The sequence below is a fragment of the Vipera ursinii genome (assembly GCF_947247035.1).
Source record: "Vipera ursinii genome assembly, chromosome: 1".
Taxonomy (NCBI): Eukaryota; Metazoa; Chordata; class Lepidosauria; order Squamata; family Viperidae; genus Vipera; species Vipera ursinii.
The window spans coordinates 203,524,938-203,543,711 of NC_139512.1; the positions used below are offsets into that span (position 1 = coordinate 203,524,938).

An 18,774-nucleotide genomic window follows, 5' to 3' on the forward strand; every position below is an offset into this window, starting at 1 on the left:
CAGCTCTACATCATTCGCATCAAGGGTGCCTATGGGGGCCTGGGCAGGAGTGGGACAGATCTGAGGGTCTCTGGTGGAAGGAGGGTCTCTGGGCCAGGGCCAAGACAGTGGGGGCCATTCCATCACTGTTTCCAGGATGGCTTCGCGGGCCACATAAAACCACTTCGCGGGCCGCATCCGGCCCCCGGGCCTTGTGTTTGACATGTCTGATTTAAGTGTACATACCTAACCTGCTGTGGCAATACTTATAAAAAAATGCATGCTTGAAAATCTTAATGTAGCACAGTTAAAGAAACTGATAGTTCAACATCTGCATTTACCAGCATTTTTTTCATGCTATTAAAAGCATCAAAAAGATAAGTTGCTAGCCAGTTATTTGATTTGATTCTTAAACCTCTGAAACCTTAGTAATGTGATAATGTAAAACAGGGGTGTCAAACTGGAAGCCTGTGGGCCGGATGCATCAAAGGCAAAAAACGTCACAGTACGTCAGGATATGTCATGTGACGCGATTGAGCTCGACACCCGTGACGTAAAAGATTTGGGTTCAGCATTGATTTGAGAAACTGGTACACAATGGTTGTGTCCTAAACATGTGTCCATGGAACTAAATTCAGTACGGTTTACTTTTAAGTAAAAAGAATTGAGAGTTAAATACTCTGGGCTCAGTATGACAGTCTTCCTTATTGTCTTCCAACTTTTAACGAGGTAAAAGTATTAAGACCTTAGTTCATAAGATTTCAGTTCATTCTTGGTTAGAGAGTTGATGTCTTGTTATCTACATGGATATATAAACCACGGTTTTAAGTTGGCTTATAATAAAGATGACTACAAAGCATTCCCAAGGAACTTATTAAATTTGAGGGGGGTTTTTTAACACAGAAAAAAGTGAAACAACTTTGAAACAGTAGTCACTATAGCCTCTATTCATAAATTTGAATGTATAGATGCTTATCTTTCTAACGCAGCAAGTGGAGTAAACTAATTCATTTTCAAGATTCTTAAAAGGGTTAATATTTGGCAAGTAAACTACTTTGCTCAGATGTCGCTATTTTACATCAAACTTTAAAAAGCAACATTACCATTCGTGTTTCAAACTTGTTACTTTAAATGAACACTTGCTCAGTTTTTAGTTTGGTTTGACATGATTTTTATGTAAAACATTTATATTAAAAAGCTGCTTTTTTAACTATAAACTTGATTATACTGTATATTTCTGTGTTCACTTAATGTTTGTTTATAGAATTCATAATCACATTCACTCCTCATCTTCCTACCCAGTACTCTATCTCAACTGTTGCTTCAGTTCCCAGAGATCCTCTGAAAGCCGGGGGGGGGAGGGGTTTCAGAAGGATCAGGGAGAGGTTGCACTGGAATGTTCCAGTTCAAAGCCATTGTCACCTGCTCATTCTGGGCATTGATTGAGACCTTCATCATGTACTAGAACCTCAGGATTAACCCCCAATTCCCTTTGGAACCAAGTAGGGTCCATTCAGTCCTCATGACTGACTGATTTATTAGGGACACCCAACCTAATCTCTGTTATATATGCCAAGTCATGAACAAGAGAGGTTTAATTATTGGTCAACCTGGCATTCAATAGCAGTAATTGGAAGCCAAGGTCTGATAACCAGACATGAGGAAATAGCCTTGGAATCAACTGGAGACATTGAAATCGTCTTCCCCAGGACCAGCTAGCCCTGCCATATCTCTTGTCCAAGATAATGTTGTCTGCTCCTTCTCTTCCCAAAAGGCCGAGTCTCCCTGACCTGTACCATCCATCCAATCCTAAACTAACAATCTTTTTCCCTCTCTGGTTAGCCAGTTCCTGTGAATTGCTTCTGATGTAGCATGCAGTGATCTGCCAGTCAGCTGCATTCCCATCACACATCCACACCACACTCCCAAATCCCCTCTCCCATTCTCATAGGGGGTTATGAGGGGCAAAATAGGTGCTCACCACTGCCTGGAGCAACCCAGAAATTATAGTCCCTCCTCCACAGAGGAAATCTAGGATGGTGATCTCATCAGTTGGCTCCAAATAGTGATTGAATGTCCTTTCACTTCTCATTCCAAGTCATTCAGTGCTGTGCAGAAGAGTCCTTGGGCACATGCTGCCCAAAGGTGGCACAAATGGATACATTTCTTTTGCAGACAATACCATTTGTAAAAGACAAAATGGCTTCTGCTCAGAGTGACAGACTCCATGGCAGAAGCCAACCTCCAGCTCTGCTACTGGGCCAGTTTTGCTCCTTGGCACTCACCCATGGCAACCAGAAGCCATAAATCTCTGAATTCAAGCTTCTCTGTGTTGCCACCATTGCTGTCCACTAGCTGATCGACAGTATCCCCAACTCTAATCTGGAGAACATCTAGATCATTTGATTGAGTGCCATAGTTACTGTTTTTTCTGGCCTGCAAAAAAGGTTGTATCTAGGTCACCTTAAAGGGCCTAGCTATGGTCACCTCCAACAATCATTGCTAACTCTTGATGCAGATTGGATTTGCTCTTTATTTATTTGTATTCCTTTTTTAATTAAAAATAGCAAAACAGAAATAATAGTGATGGTATCATTGGGAAAACGAAGAAAAAAATGCTTTGACAAAAAAAAATACAACAAATACATGAGTAAAAAGAGGGGAAGAGATTGGAGTGAGCAGTTGTAATTTGTCTAGAGCGGATTATGCCACTATTGAATATTCACTATATAGATATATTACTTTGTTCTGTATTTCCTTCTCTGGTACACTGTAGGGACATCTTAATTTAGTGAATGTCAAAGTCCAAAAGAATAGTCTGGAAATTTATTATTTGGGTTGCTTAAAAAATGTTCTGAACTTTGCTTTTGTTTAATGATTAACAAGTTGAAAACTAGCAGAACTAAATGTTTTAAAGACAAAACAGAGTGATCTACATCATGTCTGAAAGACCAATTTGCATTGCTGATTTTGAAAAGTTTGCTAAGAAATTTCTTCAAAAGTCTGTGTACGACTACTATAGGTCTGGGGCTGATGATCAGCAAACCTTAGCTGAAAATGTAGCTGCATTTTCAAGGTAATTAACAACTCATATTTGTATTTAATAGGTTGTAATTTAATTAAAGTAGAAATGAAAGTGCAGTACTTGAAGTGCATTCATGATGGGAATAGGTTATACTAAAAGTAAATTGGTCGTGTACAATTTGAGCATTCATCTGCTTCTTTCAACTCTGGATATCAAGGGATATCATGAAGCAGAATTCAATTTTCATATGAAATATTACAGTTTTGCAAGTCATTACCCTGGAATTGGAAGTGTCTTTGATCTTGGAGCAAAAAATATATATGTTGTGCTCAGCAAGCAGCCCTGTGACTAACATGTTGCTGTTATATCTAACAAAATAATGTGTGTTCAGATGTTTGTCTAGCAAAAATACTTTGAAATATGAAATCCAGATAATCATAAATCTCTGATAACTACCCAATCCTTATATCAAATGTTCAATTACTAATTTAGGGGAAAATATTTTAGATTTGTTGTATTAGAGCAGGGGTTCCCAACCTGGGATGCTCGCACCCCCTGGGGTGGCGAGACAATATTCCAAGGAGTCGTGAGTTTGACATGTCTGATTTATATATATTTATAATTATTTATGCTTAATAGAAATAAAATGCTGAGCATAGATTATATATGTAATTAAACAGTTTCCTAACATTAATTTTGTCTTGAATAAAATAAGCTGAATACAGACTATGAGGGCTTTTCTTTATTCTCTGTATTGAAATTGTGCATGTCAGTCATTAGTTTTTGCTTCTTGAAAAGTTAAAAAGGTCAAAGACAAAACTTGCAATTCACCTGTAACTGGGCAAAAATAATTTGATTTTCAACAACTTTTTCAGTTTAATCTTTTTTTATGATAACTTTATTACACGTTAAACATGAAAGATAAAAACTAACGAATACTAATAAGATGAGAAAAAGAGAACAAGCAAAGAATGAAGCCAAAAGTATAGAAAAGAGGGAAAGAAATACAAATAAATGAGTTCTGATTTCCAGCAGTTATAAATTTAAATTGACCTCTTACTCCATGGTTACAATTTTTTATATATCTATTATTTTTTATGATCATCAAACCCATATATCATAATTTCATTTTTTTTCAGTTTCATGTCAAAAGTCCAAAAGGATTTCTGATCAGAATTAATCAGTTGTCTTTTCTCTAATCAAGGCTTTCAATTTAGCTATCTCAACAAGCTCATCATTTTCATCTACTTTTCTATTGTGGGTAATGTCAGATCTTTTCACTGTTGCGTATATAAAAGTTTTGCTGCTGTTTTCATATCTAACAATTTTTTCCAACTTTTTGTTAATCTCAAAAGAAACATCTCTGGCTTCAGCTTTATATTAATGTTTAAAATTTTCTGAGTTATTGTACCTATTTGAATGCAATTTTTTTTAGTTTTTTTACATGTCCACTAAGCAAAAAAAAATAATCCTGTCTTCTTCAATGTATATTTGAATTGCCCATATCATTTTTTCAAAGTGGGCTAACCTTGATCAATAGACTAGGCAACCAATATTAGTTAAAGCAAAATTTTAGGGAAAAATGCTCTCATTCTTTAAATTCAAGAATTGTGCACTAGACAGGTCAATCAACCCCTAGAAAAAAGCAAGGACAAACCACTTTTGTATTGTCCCTGATGAAGTGAAATGCACAATGGATTGACCCTCCTACATTGGATTCTAACCAACGAAGGGAAGCTGGCTGAGTAGTGGGAACTTTAGGACAAAGTAACCCCGTTATCTTGAAGTTCAGGATTCTACAGAAAAATAAATTAGGATACTTGTACATGTACATTAGATTTCAAAACAGCTAACTTGAACTACAGAAATGTTAGGCATGGTCTCAGAAGAAATCCTCAGGTCAAAAAGAGCTTGGGGGGGTTGGAGATTTCTGAAAAATAAGACCCTAGAAATACAATCACAGTCTGTACCAGTGAGAAAGAAAGAACTCTATATACCCTAGCAGCTTTTGATTAACCTAAGAGTTAAAACAAAGATAATATAGGAAATGGAAGGTGGGTGTAATAACTAAGGAGATTGGTTCCACGAGAGAAGACAAGAAAGAATAGGCAGAAAGTAAGTAGATTTCACTTGGACACGAGGAAAAAAAAGTGTTAACAGTAAGAGCTATTCCACAAAGGAGCAAAATTACTTTGGGAAGTGTGGCCTTACTTTGTGGGCAATAGTGGACAGCCATTTTAAGAAGAGATTGGAATGGTACAGGGTCTCCTGCTTGAGAGGGGGGTTAGACTAGAAGATCTCCAAGGTCCCTTCCAATTCTATTCTATTCTATTCTATTCTATTCTATTCTATTCTATTCTATTCTATTCTATTCTATTCTATTCTATTCTATTCTATTCTATTCTATTCTATTATCACCGAGACACAAAATTTCTTAATGTTTCCATATACCAAGACTCTGTGATGGGCAAATTTGGGGACATCAACAGGTTATGATCTTGAATTTTGGAATGGTGGCTCATTCTGTTGTTGACAGTATATTTTATATTTTTCCAAAAATTATAGAAGATGCAGCTGGGAGCATATTACAGAGATAAAACTGACTTATATTTATCTTTCAGTTCAGACAGAAAGATTAAAAGCAGGTTATTACTGGATTATTATTTCTGTGCTTTTTACGACCAAGCAATGTCTACAGTAATTCTAAAAAATGTTAATAGGGAGGGAGGAAGTATTAGAATAAAATAAATGAACCCTTTAATAATGCAGAGAAAAGCTTGTGTAGGTTTTGAAAATCAAGTGTCTTAGCCAAGCTGCGATAAGCCTCCTCTTACAGCTGCATATTATCTTTAACAACAAAAACAACACACATGGGAGTTTGCTCAATGCAAGTATTTTTTTAAAGCATAATAATATAGTGTTTTGAAGTCTCCTAAACAAGTGATTTGAGATTATTAGGGTCTTTTAAAGTCCAAAGTAGTTTGGGGGGAACTAAAAGAAGATGTCATCTTCTATTTTTTTTATAGATTCCAGGTTTCTTTCAGCCAGCTCACTATTAGAAAATTGATTTTTTTTAATGAGGTCATGGTGCTGATGGCATTTTGACATACAAGAAAATCAATTTAAAAATCTTGTTTCAGCATGTTAAATTGGGAGTGAGAGAAAATGATCAGATAATGAATTCTGATAGATTGTATCTTTGACTTTCTAAAGGTCTTTAGAAAATAAGATGTTCTTCACTGACAAAAAGGAGACCCCCACACAGGTTGTTTAACAACATTAATCATAGTAAGCAAAATTGTTGCATACTGGAGCTGAGTGCTACCGAGATTTGTTAAAATGTGGGAGATGGTAGTGGTGATGATGGGTGCCGAAAGCATATATGTTTTTTTTAAATTCCATTTATATCCCGCCCTTCTCCGAAGACTCAGGGCGGCTTACAAGCTTAGCAGTAGCCTTCATTCTATGTATATGCCTGCTTATTAGGGCTTTCATACACCCCCCAAGCGGCATTATTACAAAGTCAGCTTAATTGCCCCCAACAATCTGGGTCCTCATTTTACCTACCTCGGAAGGATGGAAGGCTGAGTCAACCTTGAGCCTGGTGGGATGCGAACCTGCACTAATTGCAGGCAGCTGGTGTTACTTAAGGAGGCATTAGCCCACTGCTCCACCAAGGCTCTATGATAAAGCCCTAATAAGCAGGCATATACATAGAATGAAGGCTACTGCTAAGCTTGTAAGCCGCCCTGAGTCTTCGGAGAAGGGCGGGATATAAATGGAATTAAAATAAATAAAATAAATAAAGAATTATTAGGTTAAACAGATTTTTTTCTGTTAATTAGAATGATTGGGAAACAACAATGTTAGTGATGGGTTGGTGCTAAAGGTAAATTAATTAAATTCTGGTTCTTTGATGTATTGTGCTTCCAATATTTCTGTGTATATGTGGGTTCAAGTCATTGTTGACTCCTGGTAATCTCTTGAATAAGTCCCTGCAGTTTCCTTGGCAAAATTTTAGAAGATCTTTAGATCTTTCTTCTAGGACTGAGACTGGCTAAGACCACTTTGCAGATTTCATGTGTAAGGCAGACTTAGGCTTCCCAGTTTACAGTTTGGTGTTAACTACTATACCTTTAAAGTTTGGGTGCAGAGAGAAGCCAGCATTAGGTGTCAAAATATAATGCTTTTAAAGCAAACCAAAATAATTTTATAGATGCTATGTGGTATCAGGATTAGACCAGCTGTCTTGAATACTTAACATTTTTCAATATGATTGTCTTTATCCTGGGAATTGCCAACGATATCTTGGATCTGAAATGGTTTTCTGCATAACCTAAGTCAGTTCCTGGAATTCATATGGCTGTCCAGATAGCACCTCTTGGTCACATTCCATTTTCATATCTTTCGTGGGGATAGAAAAAAAGGGATAGACAACATTTTGGACTGTAACTGGTACATGGGCTGTATAATGGAGAGACATGTTTCCTCCTCCTCCTTTTTGTATTTTTATATTATTTATAAAAAATATGTTATAAATTGTATTAAGGATTTTGATTACAATAGTAAAAAACTAATCCAACCTAAACTGAAAGGAGACAAAAGATTATAGTAAAGAAAAGAAATATGTAAAAAAGTGATTTCAACCTTCATTACAACAAATGTAGTAACTCTTCAATCCCTGTAAGTTTACAAATAGATATCTCTTCATCGCAGTGTCCTTTAAAGGGATCTGCTATGGTTATGAGCAAGATGGTTAATCCTTTAGTCTCCTAGTGCTCAAACCCATGAAGGACCACTGTCCTGTGGTCTCCTCACAAGGAGCAGCCATTCAGAGGACATGCGGGCAATCTCCCCTCCTCTCCTTGTCCAGGGATGTTCCAAAGAACCAGTTACTCATCGGTTATTTGGTTTTTGTTGTGATTTCCGCTTTCACAGAGACTTCTTCCGTTCACCATGCTCCCCCTGAAAATGCCTGGAAAACCACGCTTCAAAAAGAAAAAGAAAAACTAGAGTTGATTTCATTTAAATCAAAGATTATGCAATTACTTTCCAGTAATCTATTATGTAACCGGCAACATAAAAACTATAATTTGATAATTACTCTTTCACAAACTGTACATCCTGGCACTAGAACTTGGTTATTGAAATTCTAGCTCAAACTCTTTGACATTTGGCAACTTATCATGCTGCTTTTTATTTATTTGCTCTCCATTTCCGGCCATGTGTGACTAACAAAAAGCTGACGTCAGTGGCTTGGTCATTTCCAGATTTTAGCATTTGATGAGTCATTTTAAAAACCAAACTTGCTTTCAGTTAATATCGGAGACAGCAATTTATTGCGTCTGCATCACAAATCTTGTATTGTAAATAAGCCCTTGCTGTGAATTATTTACTATCGGACCTTTTCCATCCATGCAGATTAAGACTATACCCCCGGATGTTGAAAAATGTGTCAACCTTGGACCTGTCAACTTGTGTCTTGGGAGAGAAAATCAGTATGCCAATATGCATCGCAGCCACTGCCATGCAGTGCATGGCTCATGCAGATGGGGAAATTGCAACTGCTAGAGGTATGTTCTGGGTTTGGAAATTCCTTGTAAAGAAATTCAGCAGGGGAGACAGTCTGTTAAGTGAAGAATGAAGAAATGTCTTCGTTCAAATTAAAGACATCTTATTTTGTCCAATCTGTTTTGCCTATTTTGCCTAATAATCATAGTTTGCTTAGGGAAATTAATACTGTATCCTGTGTTTTATTTCCAAGCAAAGTGTTATGCAACATAAAGTTATAGGGATGTAATATTTAGAAACTAATCAGGAAATGTCTACGGAGATTCTCAATCATCCAAATTATGGTTGTCCCAAAGGTGCTTTTTTTCACGAGGCTTTCTTGTTTTTCTTTGAAGACATTTCACTTCTCATCCAAGAAGCTCTCAATAGCCCTCTCTCAACATTTACAGCCCTCTCTCAACAGAGCAGGAGGGATATGACATCATTTATCTCCAGTCTCCAACACAGTCCTTTCAATAGTTCCAAGAAGGCTCCACACCCATTTGCATTACTCAGGTGACCCTGAAGACACAGATACGCCTCCAGGGGCTTCAGCAACTTGGTAAAAGAATGCAAATGACCAGTTGTCTGCAAGGAGTATAAATCCTTCCATTCCCCACCATCCAGTCAGAGCTGAAGAAGCTTCTTGGATGAGAAGTGAAACGTCTTCAAAGAAAAGCAAGAAAGTCCAGTTGCCTTGTGAAAAAAACATCTTTGGGATAATCAGGAAATGCTTTTACAATCTAGGACTGACATCCTTTTTTTAGGTTTAGAACCAGTATTAATCTGCTAAGCTAGAGCAGAAGCAAAAGTAAGGTTCGGTTGGCACACCACAATAGGGCTACTTTTCTGAAAATAAGACACCACATGTAGTCCATGTAGAGTAGACTGTGTAAGCAGGTCCTGAAAACACCGCAATAGCACTCACTTTGGGATAAATGTGCAAATTGTCAAGAAAATAAAGTGTTCTATACTTGATTCTCCTAGGACATGTTACTAAATGTACACCAACATTACACGAGTGGCAACTTAGCTACTTTATTCCATGGCTCTCGATCACACATATTCTTTCTAGTACTTCTATGTGTATTTAAGATAAAGTAGCATGTTGAAGAAAAGTCTATTCTTTGATTTCTTTCTCAGTTATACAGAGTGTTCATCTTATTAAACATATAGATTTGCACTGCAAAACAGCAGTAAGAATGATTCATTGTGAAGAAAAAGATATGAACTGTAACTTTCATTTAGTAAATGAGGCTTGGCAGTCTAATGTTACTGCACTAGACTTGAATTAGCCAATACTGATATTTAACTATTTTTTAAATGTTTTAAGTGTTTACTAGACCTAGAAAATGAACACCATTTTAGCATCTCATTTGCTATGAGTCTCTGATCAAATGTTTATAGGAATTAATCACAAGTTCATAATACGGTATATTTAATTAATGCAGATCAGTGCCAAAGCAGACTGAACAACAGATTTCTCCAGTTTAGTGGCTCTGATTATATTTCACTGAGAAAATTAAATTATTCTTGGGAATCTGTGGATGTACACAACCGTCTGCCTGACCATTACACTATCAGCTATACTGAGTACATGTAAATTTACTAATTTAAAAACTATATTAGATAAAACAATAAGCCAATCCTGGAATATTTTCCAAGATAAGTCAATTGATCAAAAACTAACCACGATTTCTCACGTTTACCATGCCAGTGCCTACTTCAGAATTTCTTTTTATTTCTACAATTTAATTTAATTTAATTTAATGAAGGTTGCCTTATGGCTGATTTAGAGTTGCCTGCAACTTCTTGTTGCCAACACTGCATACCTACACTTTGAAGGAATTGATGGGTAAACAGAGGTTGCAGAGGGCTGGAGATGGGTCAATGCAAACACCTCCTGAATCCCAATGCTGTATTGCGTTGTGTAGTCCCTCTGTATTGATTGGTTCTGACTTCTTGTTGGGAGGCAGGAGAAGGCAAGGCACATTCAAATGGGAAACATTAAAATTTGCTGACGTATAAAAGGAAAGGCACACCCATCCCTGAAAAACAGATGCATACATACCCTCAACCTGCCTTGTTGGAGAAATCTGCTCCAGCTTTCATTTGGGCTGAAAAAAAGTCATTTTTTGTATATTTTTCACTGCCATCTATTGATCTCTGGATATTTGCAGTTATGTCCTAATTTAATAGCCAGGTTTCTCCCTGAGATGACCTTAAAGGTTGAATCCCTTGTCTTCCCTGTTTAACTCTCTGCCTCCATATAATAAAATCTTTTGAACTGAATTCTTCAGGCAACAAAGATACACCAATTTCTAATGCAGTTTTAATTATTTTCACTGAGTGCCTCCATGGCTTGTGGATTCCTAGCCACCAACAGATTAAAAAGCCCTGGGCGGAATCTAGTGTAGGTAGAAGCTCTTCTTCTGGACTGCAGAGAGCTATTTGCTTCTTGGAGGCTTTGGTGTCCTTTATTGTTATTTTATAATGTTGTTTCCTTTTGTTGTGGTGCTGTTGTATCTTTAAGCCTTTGTATTGAAAGTGAGGAATGGAAGTTCACAGAGTCTTCTTAGATTGGAGCAATATGTAAACCCCACATATAAAATAATGTTTAATTTGAAAAATTAATGTATAAATAGGAGTCTCAGACTGTTCCTTTATTAGCAATCACATTCTCCAGTGCCTCGTTGATTTTTTTTTCTGCAGTAGGAATCCCCTGTTTATACTCTCTAAAACAGAGATCCCCAACCTTTTGGGCATCAAGGACTGGTTCTGTGAAGAAAGATTTTTTTTTCAAATAAACTTTTTATTTATTTTCTAATGTTACAATTATATCTTTGAAAAACAACGTGGCAGCTGAGTTACAATAATTCAATTCCATACAGATATTATTAATACAAATCTCCATCTATTCAGCCAATATTCCTCTCTAATTCCCTTAATATGTTCTGTCTCTTATTAGTATACTTCTTATTCTATCAATCAGATACAACATAGCTTTCTTACATTTATCAATAACTTTTAGTTTAAGTATGTCTTAGTTGTTTTAACATGCCATCTTTTAGACCATCAATAACCCAGTGAAATTTCCCAGTTTTAATTTTCCATTAATATTTAAGTTTAACGTTTATTAGTAATCATTTCCAAGTTTTAAATGGCCCCAATTCCCTTTGTCACAATTCCCACAACGTCTGATGTTCAGGATACCTATCTGATCTATATCAATTCTGAATCAACGAATTAATAATTCAATATAATATTCTTATTTTTGCATAATTTCCAAATATCTTAAATTCGGTAATCAAAATTTCTTCTATTTCAACCGTTAGTTTTCATTTTTACCACTACATCGAAATATACAGTCATGGCCGTTGGCACCCCAGAAATTTTTCCAGAAAATCAAGTATTTCTCACAGAAAAGTATTGCAGGAACACATGTTTTGCTATACACAGGTTTATTCCCTTTGTGTGTATTGGAACACAACAAAAAAGGGAGGAAAAAAAGCAAATTGGACATAATGTCAAACAAAACTCCAAAAATGGGCTGGACAAAATTATTGGCACCCTTAACGTAATATTTGGTTGCACACCCTTTGGAAAAAATAACTGAAATCAGTTGCTTCCTATAACCATCAATAAGCTTCTTACACCTCTCACCCGGAATTTTGCATCACTCTTCCTTTGCAAACTGCTGCAGGTCTCTCTTATTGGAAGGGCGCCTTTTCCCAACAGCAATTTTAAGATCTCTACACAGGTGTTCAATGGGATTCAGATCTGGACTCATTGCTGGCCACTTCAGAACTCTCCAGCACTTTCTTGCCATCCATTTCTGGGTGCTTTTTGACGTATGTTTGGGGTCATTGTCCTGCTGGAAGACCCAAGATCTCGGACACAAACCCAGCTTTCTGACACTGGGCTCTACAGTGCGACCCAAAATCCTTTGGTAATCCTCAGATTTCATGATGCCTTGCACACATTCAAGGCACCCAGTGCCAAAGGCAGCAAAACAACCCCAAAACATCATTGAACCTCCACCATATTTCACTGTAGGTACTGTGTACTTTTCTTTGTAGGCCTCATTTCGTTTTCGGTAAACAGTAGAATGATGTGCTTTACCAAAAAGCTCTATCTTGGTCTCATCTGTCCACAAGACGTTTTCCCAGAAGGATTTTGGCTTACTCAAGTACATTTTGGCAAACTGTAATCTTGCTTTTTTATGTCTCTGTGTCAGCAGTGGGGTCCTCCTGGGTCTCCTGCCATAGCGTTTCATATCATTTAAATGTTGACGGATAGTTCACACTGACACTGATGCTCCCTGAGCCTGCAGGACAGCTTGCATTCCTTTGGAACTTGTTTGGGGCTGCTTATCCACCATCCGGACTATCCTGCGTTGCAACCTTTCATCATTTTTTCTCTTCTGTCCACGACCAGGGAGATTAGCTACAGTGCCATGGGTTGCAAACTTCTTGATAATGTTGCGCACTGTGGACAAAGGCAAATCTAGATCTCTGGAGATGGACTTGTAACCTTGAGATTGTTGATATTTGTCCACAATTTTGGTTCTCAAATCCTCAGACAGTTCTCTTCTCCTCTTTCTGTTGTCCATGCTTAGTGTGGCACACACAGACACACAATGCAAAGACTTGGTGTCCTTGGTGGAGCAGTGGGCTAATGCCTCCTTAAGTAACACCAGCTGCCTGCAATTAGTGCAGGTTCGCATCCCACCAGGTTCAAGGTTGACTCAGCCTCCCATCCTTCCGAGGTAGGTAAAATGAGGGCCCAGATTGTTGGGGGCAATTAAGCTGACTTTGTAATAATGCCGCTTGGGGGAGGTGTGAAAGCCCTAATAAGCAGGCTTATACATAGAATGAAGGCTACTGCTAAGTTTGTAAGCCGCCCTGAGTCTTCGGAGAAGGGCGGGATATAAATGGAATTAAAATAAAAATACAAAAATAAAAATAATTGAACTTCTCTCCTTTTTATCTGCTTTCAGGCGTGATTTTTAGATTGCCCACACCTGTTACTTGCCCCAGGTGAGTTTAAAGGAGCATCACATGCTTGAAACAATCTTGTTTATCCACAATTTTGAAAGGGTGCCAATAATTTTGTCCAGCCCATTTTTGGAGTTTTGTTTGACATTATGTCCAATTTCTTTTTTTCCTCCCTTTTTTTGCTGTGTTCCAATACACACAAAGGGAATAACATGTATATAGCAAAACAATAACATTGTGTATAGCAAAACATGTGTTCCTGCAATACTTTTCTGTGAGAAATACTTGATTTTCTGGAAAAATTTCTGGGGTGCCAACAATTTCGGCCATGCCTGTATTTACCTTTCATCAATAAATCTTAGCATATATATGTCTTAATCACCTTTACCTAACCATTATAAGCAACTCAATATTCAAATTTAACTGTTAATATTTATACTGCTAGATTTGAAATAGCCAGAATTTTTCTATTCTTCAATTCATAACAATAACTTGTATTCAAAATACACATCTTATCTATTTGGGTATTTTCTATATTCTATTTTAAATCTCGTAAGTCAAGAATCCATTCTTCTTCAGTCTTATTCTAGCTTTCTTTGCGAGGTCGTCTTCCATGTCCGTGCTTCTGAGTCATCAAACAGTTCTCCTTGTATTATTATATGTATTATATAATATTGGAAAAAACATCCAGTCACCATTTTTTGAGCAGTCTAGCAGGTCTGGCAAGTCTAGCAGGTCGTCTCTTTGTTATCCCCTCTGAACGTAGTTGTCCTGAAATGTTTATCTTTTCTTACATCTGTTCCTCTTCTTGATCCACAGATTCCTTCTGATTTATGTAGCAGGCGTTTTCCTCCATCCATATTGTCAGATTTTTTTCTGGATTTTCCGTTAGTACCTGTTGGGCAGTTAAATCTTCTGTCATAATATTTAATTGTTCCTTTTTTTCTGTAGTATTCTGTATAGTTGATTTTTTAGTTATAATCACAGTTTGAATTTGCATATCTGAGCTGCTTTCTCATTTTTCTCCAAAGGCTCTAATTTCATTCCCAGCTATAAGAAGGATTTGATAAGTTGCTTTTAGTGTATCCAGAATTTGTGCCAAATTTTCCTTCATAAGAAAAGTCTGCTCCTGGTCTTCTTTCATAATGATGAATTAAATTAAAAACTTTAACAATTTTTTTCCAGTAGATGAAAGAGCACAGCTAAATCTCTCACAGCTGGTGTTCAAGGTTACAGAAATCTTATCTTATTTTTTAAATTGTAGCTTCTTAAAGAATAACAGATTGCAGTTTCAGGTTTAGCCACAAGATGTCACCCCAATGTTTAAAAATTTCCTTTGAGACTTCTGGTTCCTGTTTTCCAGTGGAGCAGTCAGAAGATTCGGAACCCTTTGGCTGAAATTTCTTTTTGTTGGGGACCCTAAGGGGCCAGAACCCACCCTGAAGGGGTGGAATGAAGGAAGGAAATCCCAGGGACTTAGGAGAGATGGCAGTCTCTCTGAACAGTCCAGGAGAAGCCTCTCAGAAACCAACAGACGAAAAAGCTGGTTAACTCCATGTCCAGTCACAGCTGAAAACAATGGAAGTCATAAGCTTTTAAATTAAGCGGATTTTAAACAGCATGCTTGAATCTGGGTAAGAATATTGATTTTCTCTATTGTACCTATTTTCCTGAAGAAGAAAGTCCCAAAAATAAGAGATCTCTGAAAAAAGGAGGGGGATTATACTCCCTCCTTTTGGTTACTGGAAGCAGAGAAACTTACCCTTTAGAGAGAGAGAAAAAAGACTAGAAAGACCTGAAAAATGAGTAAATGCTGACACCTACTGGTGGGTGAGGATTTTTTTCCCCTCTGACCTCAAAGTTCTTAAAAAATGCAGCTGTGTAAACAAAGTGAGAGTAACAAATTTGAAGCAATGAATAATTACAAAAGGAAACATATGATAAGTGGCAACAATTTCAAAGGACAACGATATTAAACCACAAAGAAATACAGAACAACTTTGAGAGTATGAATCAACTTATCTCCAACTTAATTTCACTCCAAGAAATTTCCCAGGAAAATACAGTAGAGATGACTGAACATAATTTTGAGGATAGAGACTTAAAGATGGAACCGTATAAAATAAAAAATCATGATTTAATTCAAATGGGAAATATTTCAACACGTCCAAGTAACTTTGAAGATAAGGAAAAGAATAAGAAAAAATACTTTACAGGGAAACGAATGATGCAGCAAAACATACTGATTAAGAAAGGCAATGGCCAGAGAAAAAAGATTAAAATGGACATCAAGAAAATAGATGATGGGACTTATCAGAGAGAATATTTAAAAAAGAAACATTTATTTGAATATGGCTAAAAATGGAAAAACTTTGGAATATATTACTCTTTAGAGAGATGATTTTTTTTGTTAACTAATACAATAAGAAACATTTGTTTGAATATGGCTAAAGAAATGGAAAAACTTTGGAATATATTACTCTTAGAGGGATGAATTTTTTATAATTAATACAATATATTTTTTTTCTTTTTCCTTTCTGTAAAAAAAATTGAAATGATTCAAAGCAAACGTTTTAGTTATTTAAATGTGATGATAAGAAAAGCATAACAAAATGTGTTTTGAATGAGAGTTAAAGGATTAGATGATTAGATCTACTGAATGGAATGCTTAAAGTTTAAATAGATTAAATACATTCTCAGCTATGGTCAAAAAGAATAAGAAATTGAGGGAATAAATATATATTAAATTAGGAGGGATACATATCTTCAGTCGTATGTTATTTTTTGTATATCAGTGCTTTTTCTTTTTTTCTTTTTTCTTCCTTCATTTTTTCCTCTTTTTTGTCTCCTCTTTTCTTTTTTCTTTCTACTTTTTTTACTATTGATTAAGAAATATAAAAGTATGAGAGGACTTATATGGAAAAAATAGAATTAAATCTACCAATGTAAATGTAGTTAATTGTTGAGAAAATTGTCACTAGTAAGAATATTTAGAATTTGGGGGGAGAAATAAGCAGAAATAAGCATGGTAACAGGATTTACGATAAGGCAACTAAAATGACAAATAGGATTATTGGAAAAACTATATACTTAATTGTTTATCAAAATAATGAGAATTGTTTTAATCTAATATTTTGCAAAGAAAGATACTTTGGGGAAAGGGGAAATCAACTGAAATTAACATATGGAATATAGATTATAGAAATCAATTGTTAATTGTCTTATAAATGTTACCCAGACAACATACTGTTTCCAAATTACTGAATGATTTATGTTATGTTAAAAAATACCAATAAAATATATAAAAAAAATTTCCTTTGAATCTCAAAGTTATTTTAATCCTTTCAGTTTTTCTTCTATTTTATGAGGAAAAGCCCCAATTTTCAATAAAAATAGAGAGTGAAGAAATAGATAATGAAGAGTCTTTTAGCCCACAAATTTTAGGAAATAAAGTTCCAATTGGGCCCCAATAATTTTTCAAATGTTTTAAGCTCCCCTGGATTGTTAGTCGCCACTGTTTATGGAGGGAGGAGTAAAATCCCCCTTCCCTTTCCACAGGGGGAAAGTACTTTGCGGCTTTCGTAGGTAAAAAAAAGAAATTAGAATTTAAGAGAGGTAGATCTCACCCAGACTCTTCCACACTGCTTTAACGTTGCCTGATGATAGGTGTGACTTTGGCTGTCCACAGCCTAGTGACCGGCCATATTGCTATGGCCAGTCTTTCGTCTGCCGGTTTGGAGGGAACGCCGGCTCTAACGGGAGAGTTACCGCTTTCCTGTGATCCAGCGAAAGCCCCTCCTTGCTGGTCACCTTTCTGGGGTGACTTTTTGACCCTTTTAAGCCCCCCCCAGCAATACAAAACTGGGTGAGGGAAATAAAGCTTGTCTCCCAAGCACCCATGGCGGCTGTGTCAGCAAACCGGAAACACTGTGGAGAAAGATTTTTCCGCGGACCAGAGGGGGCGTGGTTTCGTATGTTGCTTGCATCCAGCAAATGGGGCTTCACTTGTTTGTGTGGCCCAGTTTCCTGGTATGCTGTGGCCTGGTGCCGGTCCGCGGACTGGGGGTTGGGGACCCCTGCTCTAAAAGCTTAATTGCTTCAATAAGCCATGGCAATGTATTTGCTTTGTTCTCCTAGTAAGAGTTTTATCTCCTGGTAAAGAATTCACTGAGTCTAATTTTTCCTAGGTCAAAGCCTGTTAGGTGGTTTGCAAGATGTCATGTATCAAAAACCTGACCACTGCTTTCAAACATATTTGCATGTCTTGGGCACACCTTTGCCCTACTGTTTCTTCAGTTCATCTACCGAACATTAACTGACCTGTTGCATACACAATGGGTGTATATATATTTTAAAAATAATTTACTTTGGCCACCCAGATTGTGGGAGCTAATGATTCACTTTAAAAGACAAAACTGTTTAACAGTCAATGTTATGATAGCGCTGAAAAAGTAGCTTTATGAGCAGTCCTTGCACTTATGATTGTTGCAGTGTCCCTGTAGTCACATCAAAACCTGGACACTTCACAACTAGTGGGGATTTATATCACAGTCGTGTGATCACAATTTGCATGCTTCATAGCTGGTTCTGACCAGGAATGTCAGTGAGGAAGCTGGCAATAAAATTGCAAGTCATGGTCATGTGATGTCTTGCTTAATGACTAGGTTGCTTAGCAATGGAATTGCCAGTCACAGTAACCAGGAAATTTCAAATACAAAAAGGAACACGACAAGGATGCCCTCTATCCCTATTATTATTCATACTGACGCTAGACGCCCTAACGAGGATAATTAGAAATGAACCGCATATAAAAGGATTAAAAATTAAAAAAGAAATTTTTAAACTTCAAGCATTCGTGGATGATTTGGTCTTTATTATGGAGGATCCACAACAATCGGGACCGAAACTGTTGGAAGAACTAGATAAATATGATGAAGCCACTGGGCTGAAAATAAATAAGGGTAAAACTAAAATGATTGTTTAAAAATAGGACGAATAAACAGAAAGAAAATTTGGCTAGGACTATGGATATACAAATAGTTAAGAAGATAAAATATCTAGGAATTACTATTACGGCCAGATGTACTTCAATCAAAGAAGACAATTACGATAAAATAGTGAAACAAATAAAAGAAGACCTGGAAAGATGGGGAAACTTGAGTCTTTCACTGTTAGGAAGAATTGCTGTTATAAAAATGAATGTACTACCTAAAATCCTGTTCT

At 36.6% G+C, this 18,774-nt stretch overlaps 1 protein-coding gene across 1 annotated transcript in view; it reads left to right on the forward strand.

The window, feature by feature from the left end:
• Positions 1 to 2,212: 2,212 nt before the first annotated feature.
• HAO1 (hydroxyacid oxidase 1) overlaps positions 2,213 to 18,774 on the forward strand; it is a 51,791-nt gene continuing 35,229 nt past the window's right edge. The window contains exons 1-2 of the mRNA XM_083348695.1: positions 2,213 to 3,055; positions 8,426 to 8,577. Of these exons, the coding sequence (XP_083204821.1) occupies positions 2,919 to 3,055; positions 8,426 to 8,577 (289 nt within the window). The 5' untranslated portion in view covers positions 2,213 to 2,918. The remainder of the gene's footprint in view (positions 3,056 to 8,425; positions 8,578 to 18,774) is intronic.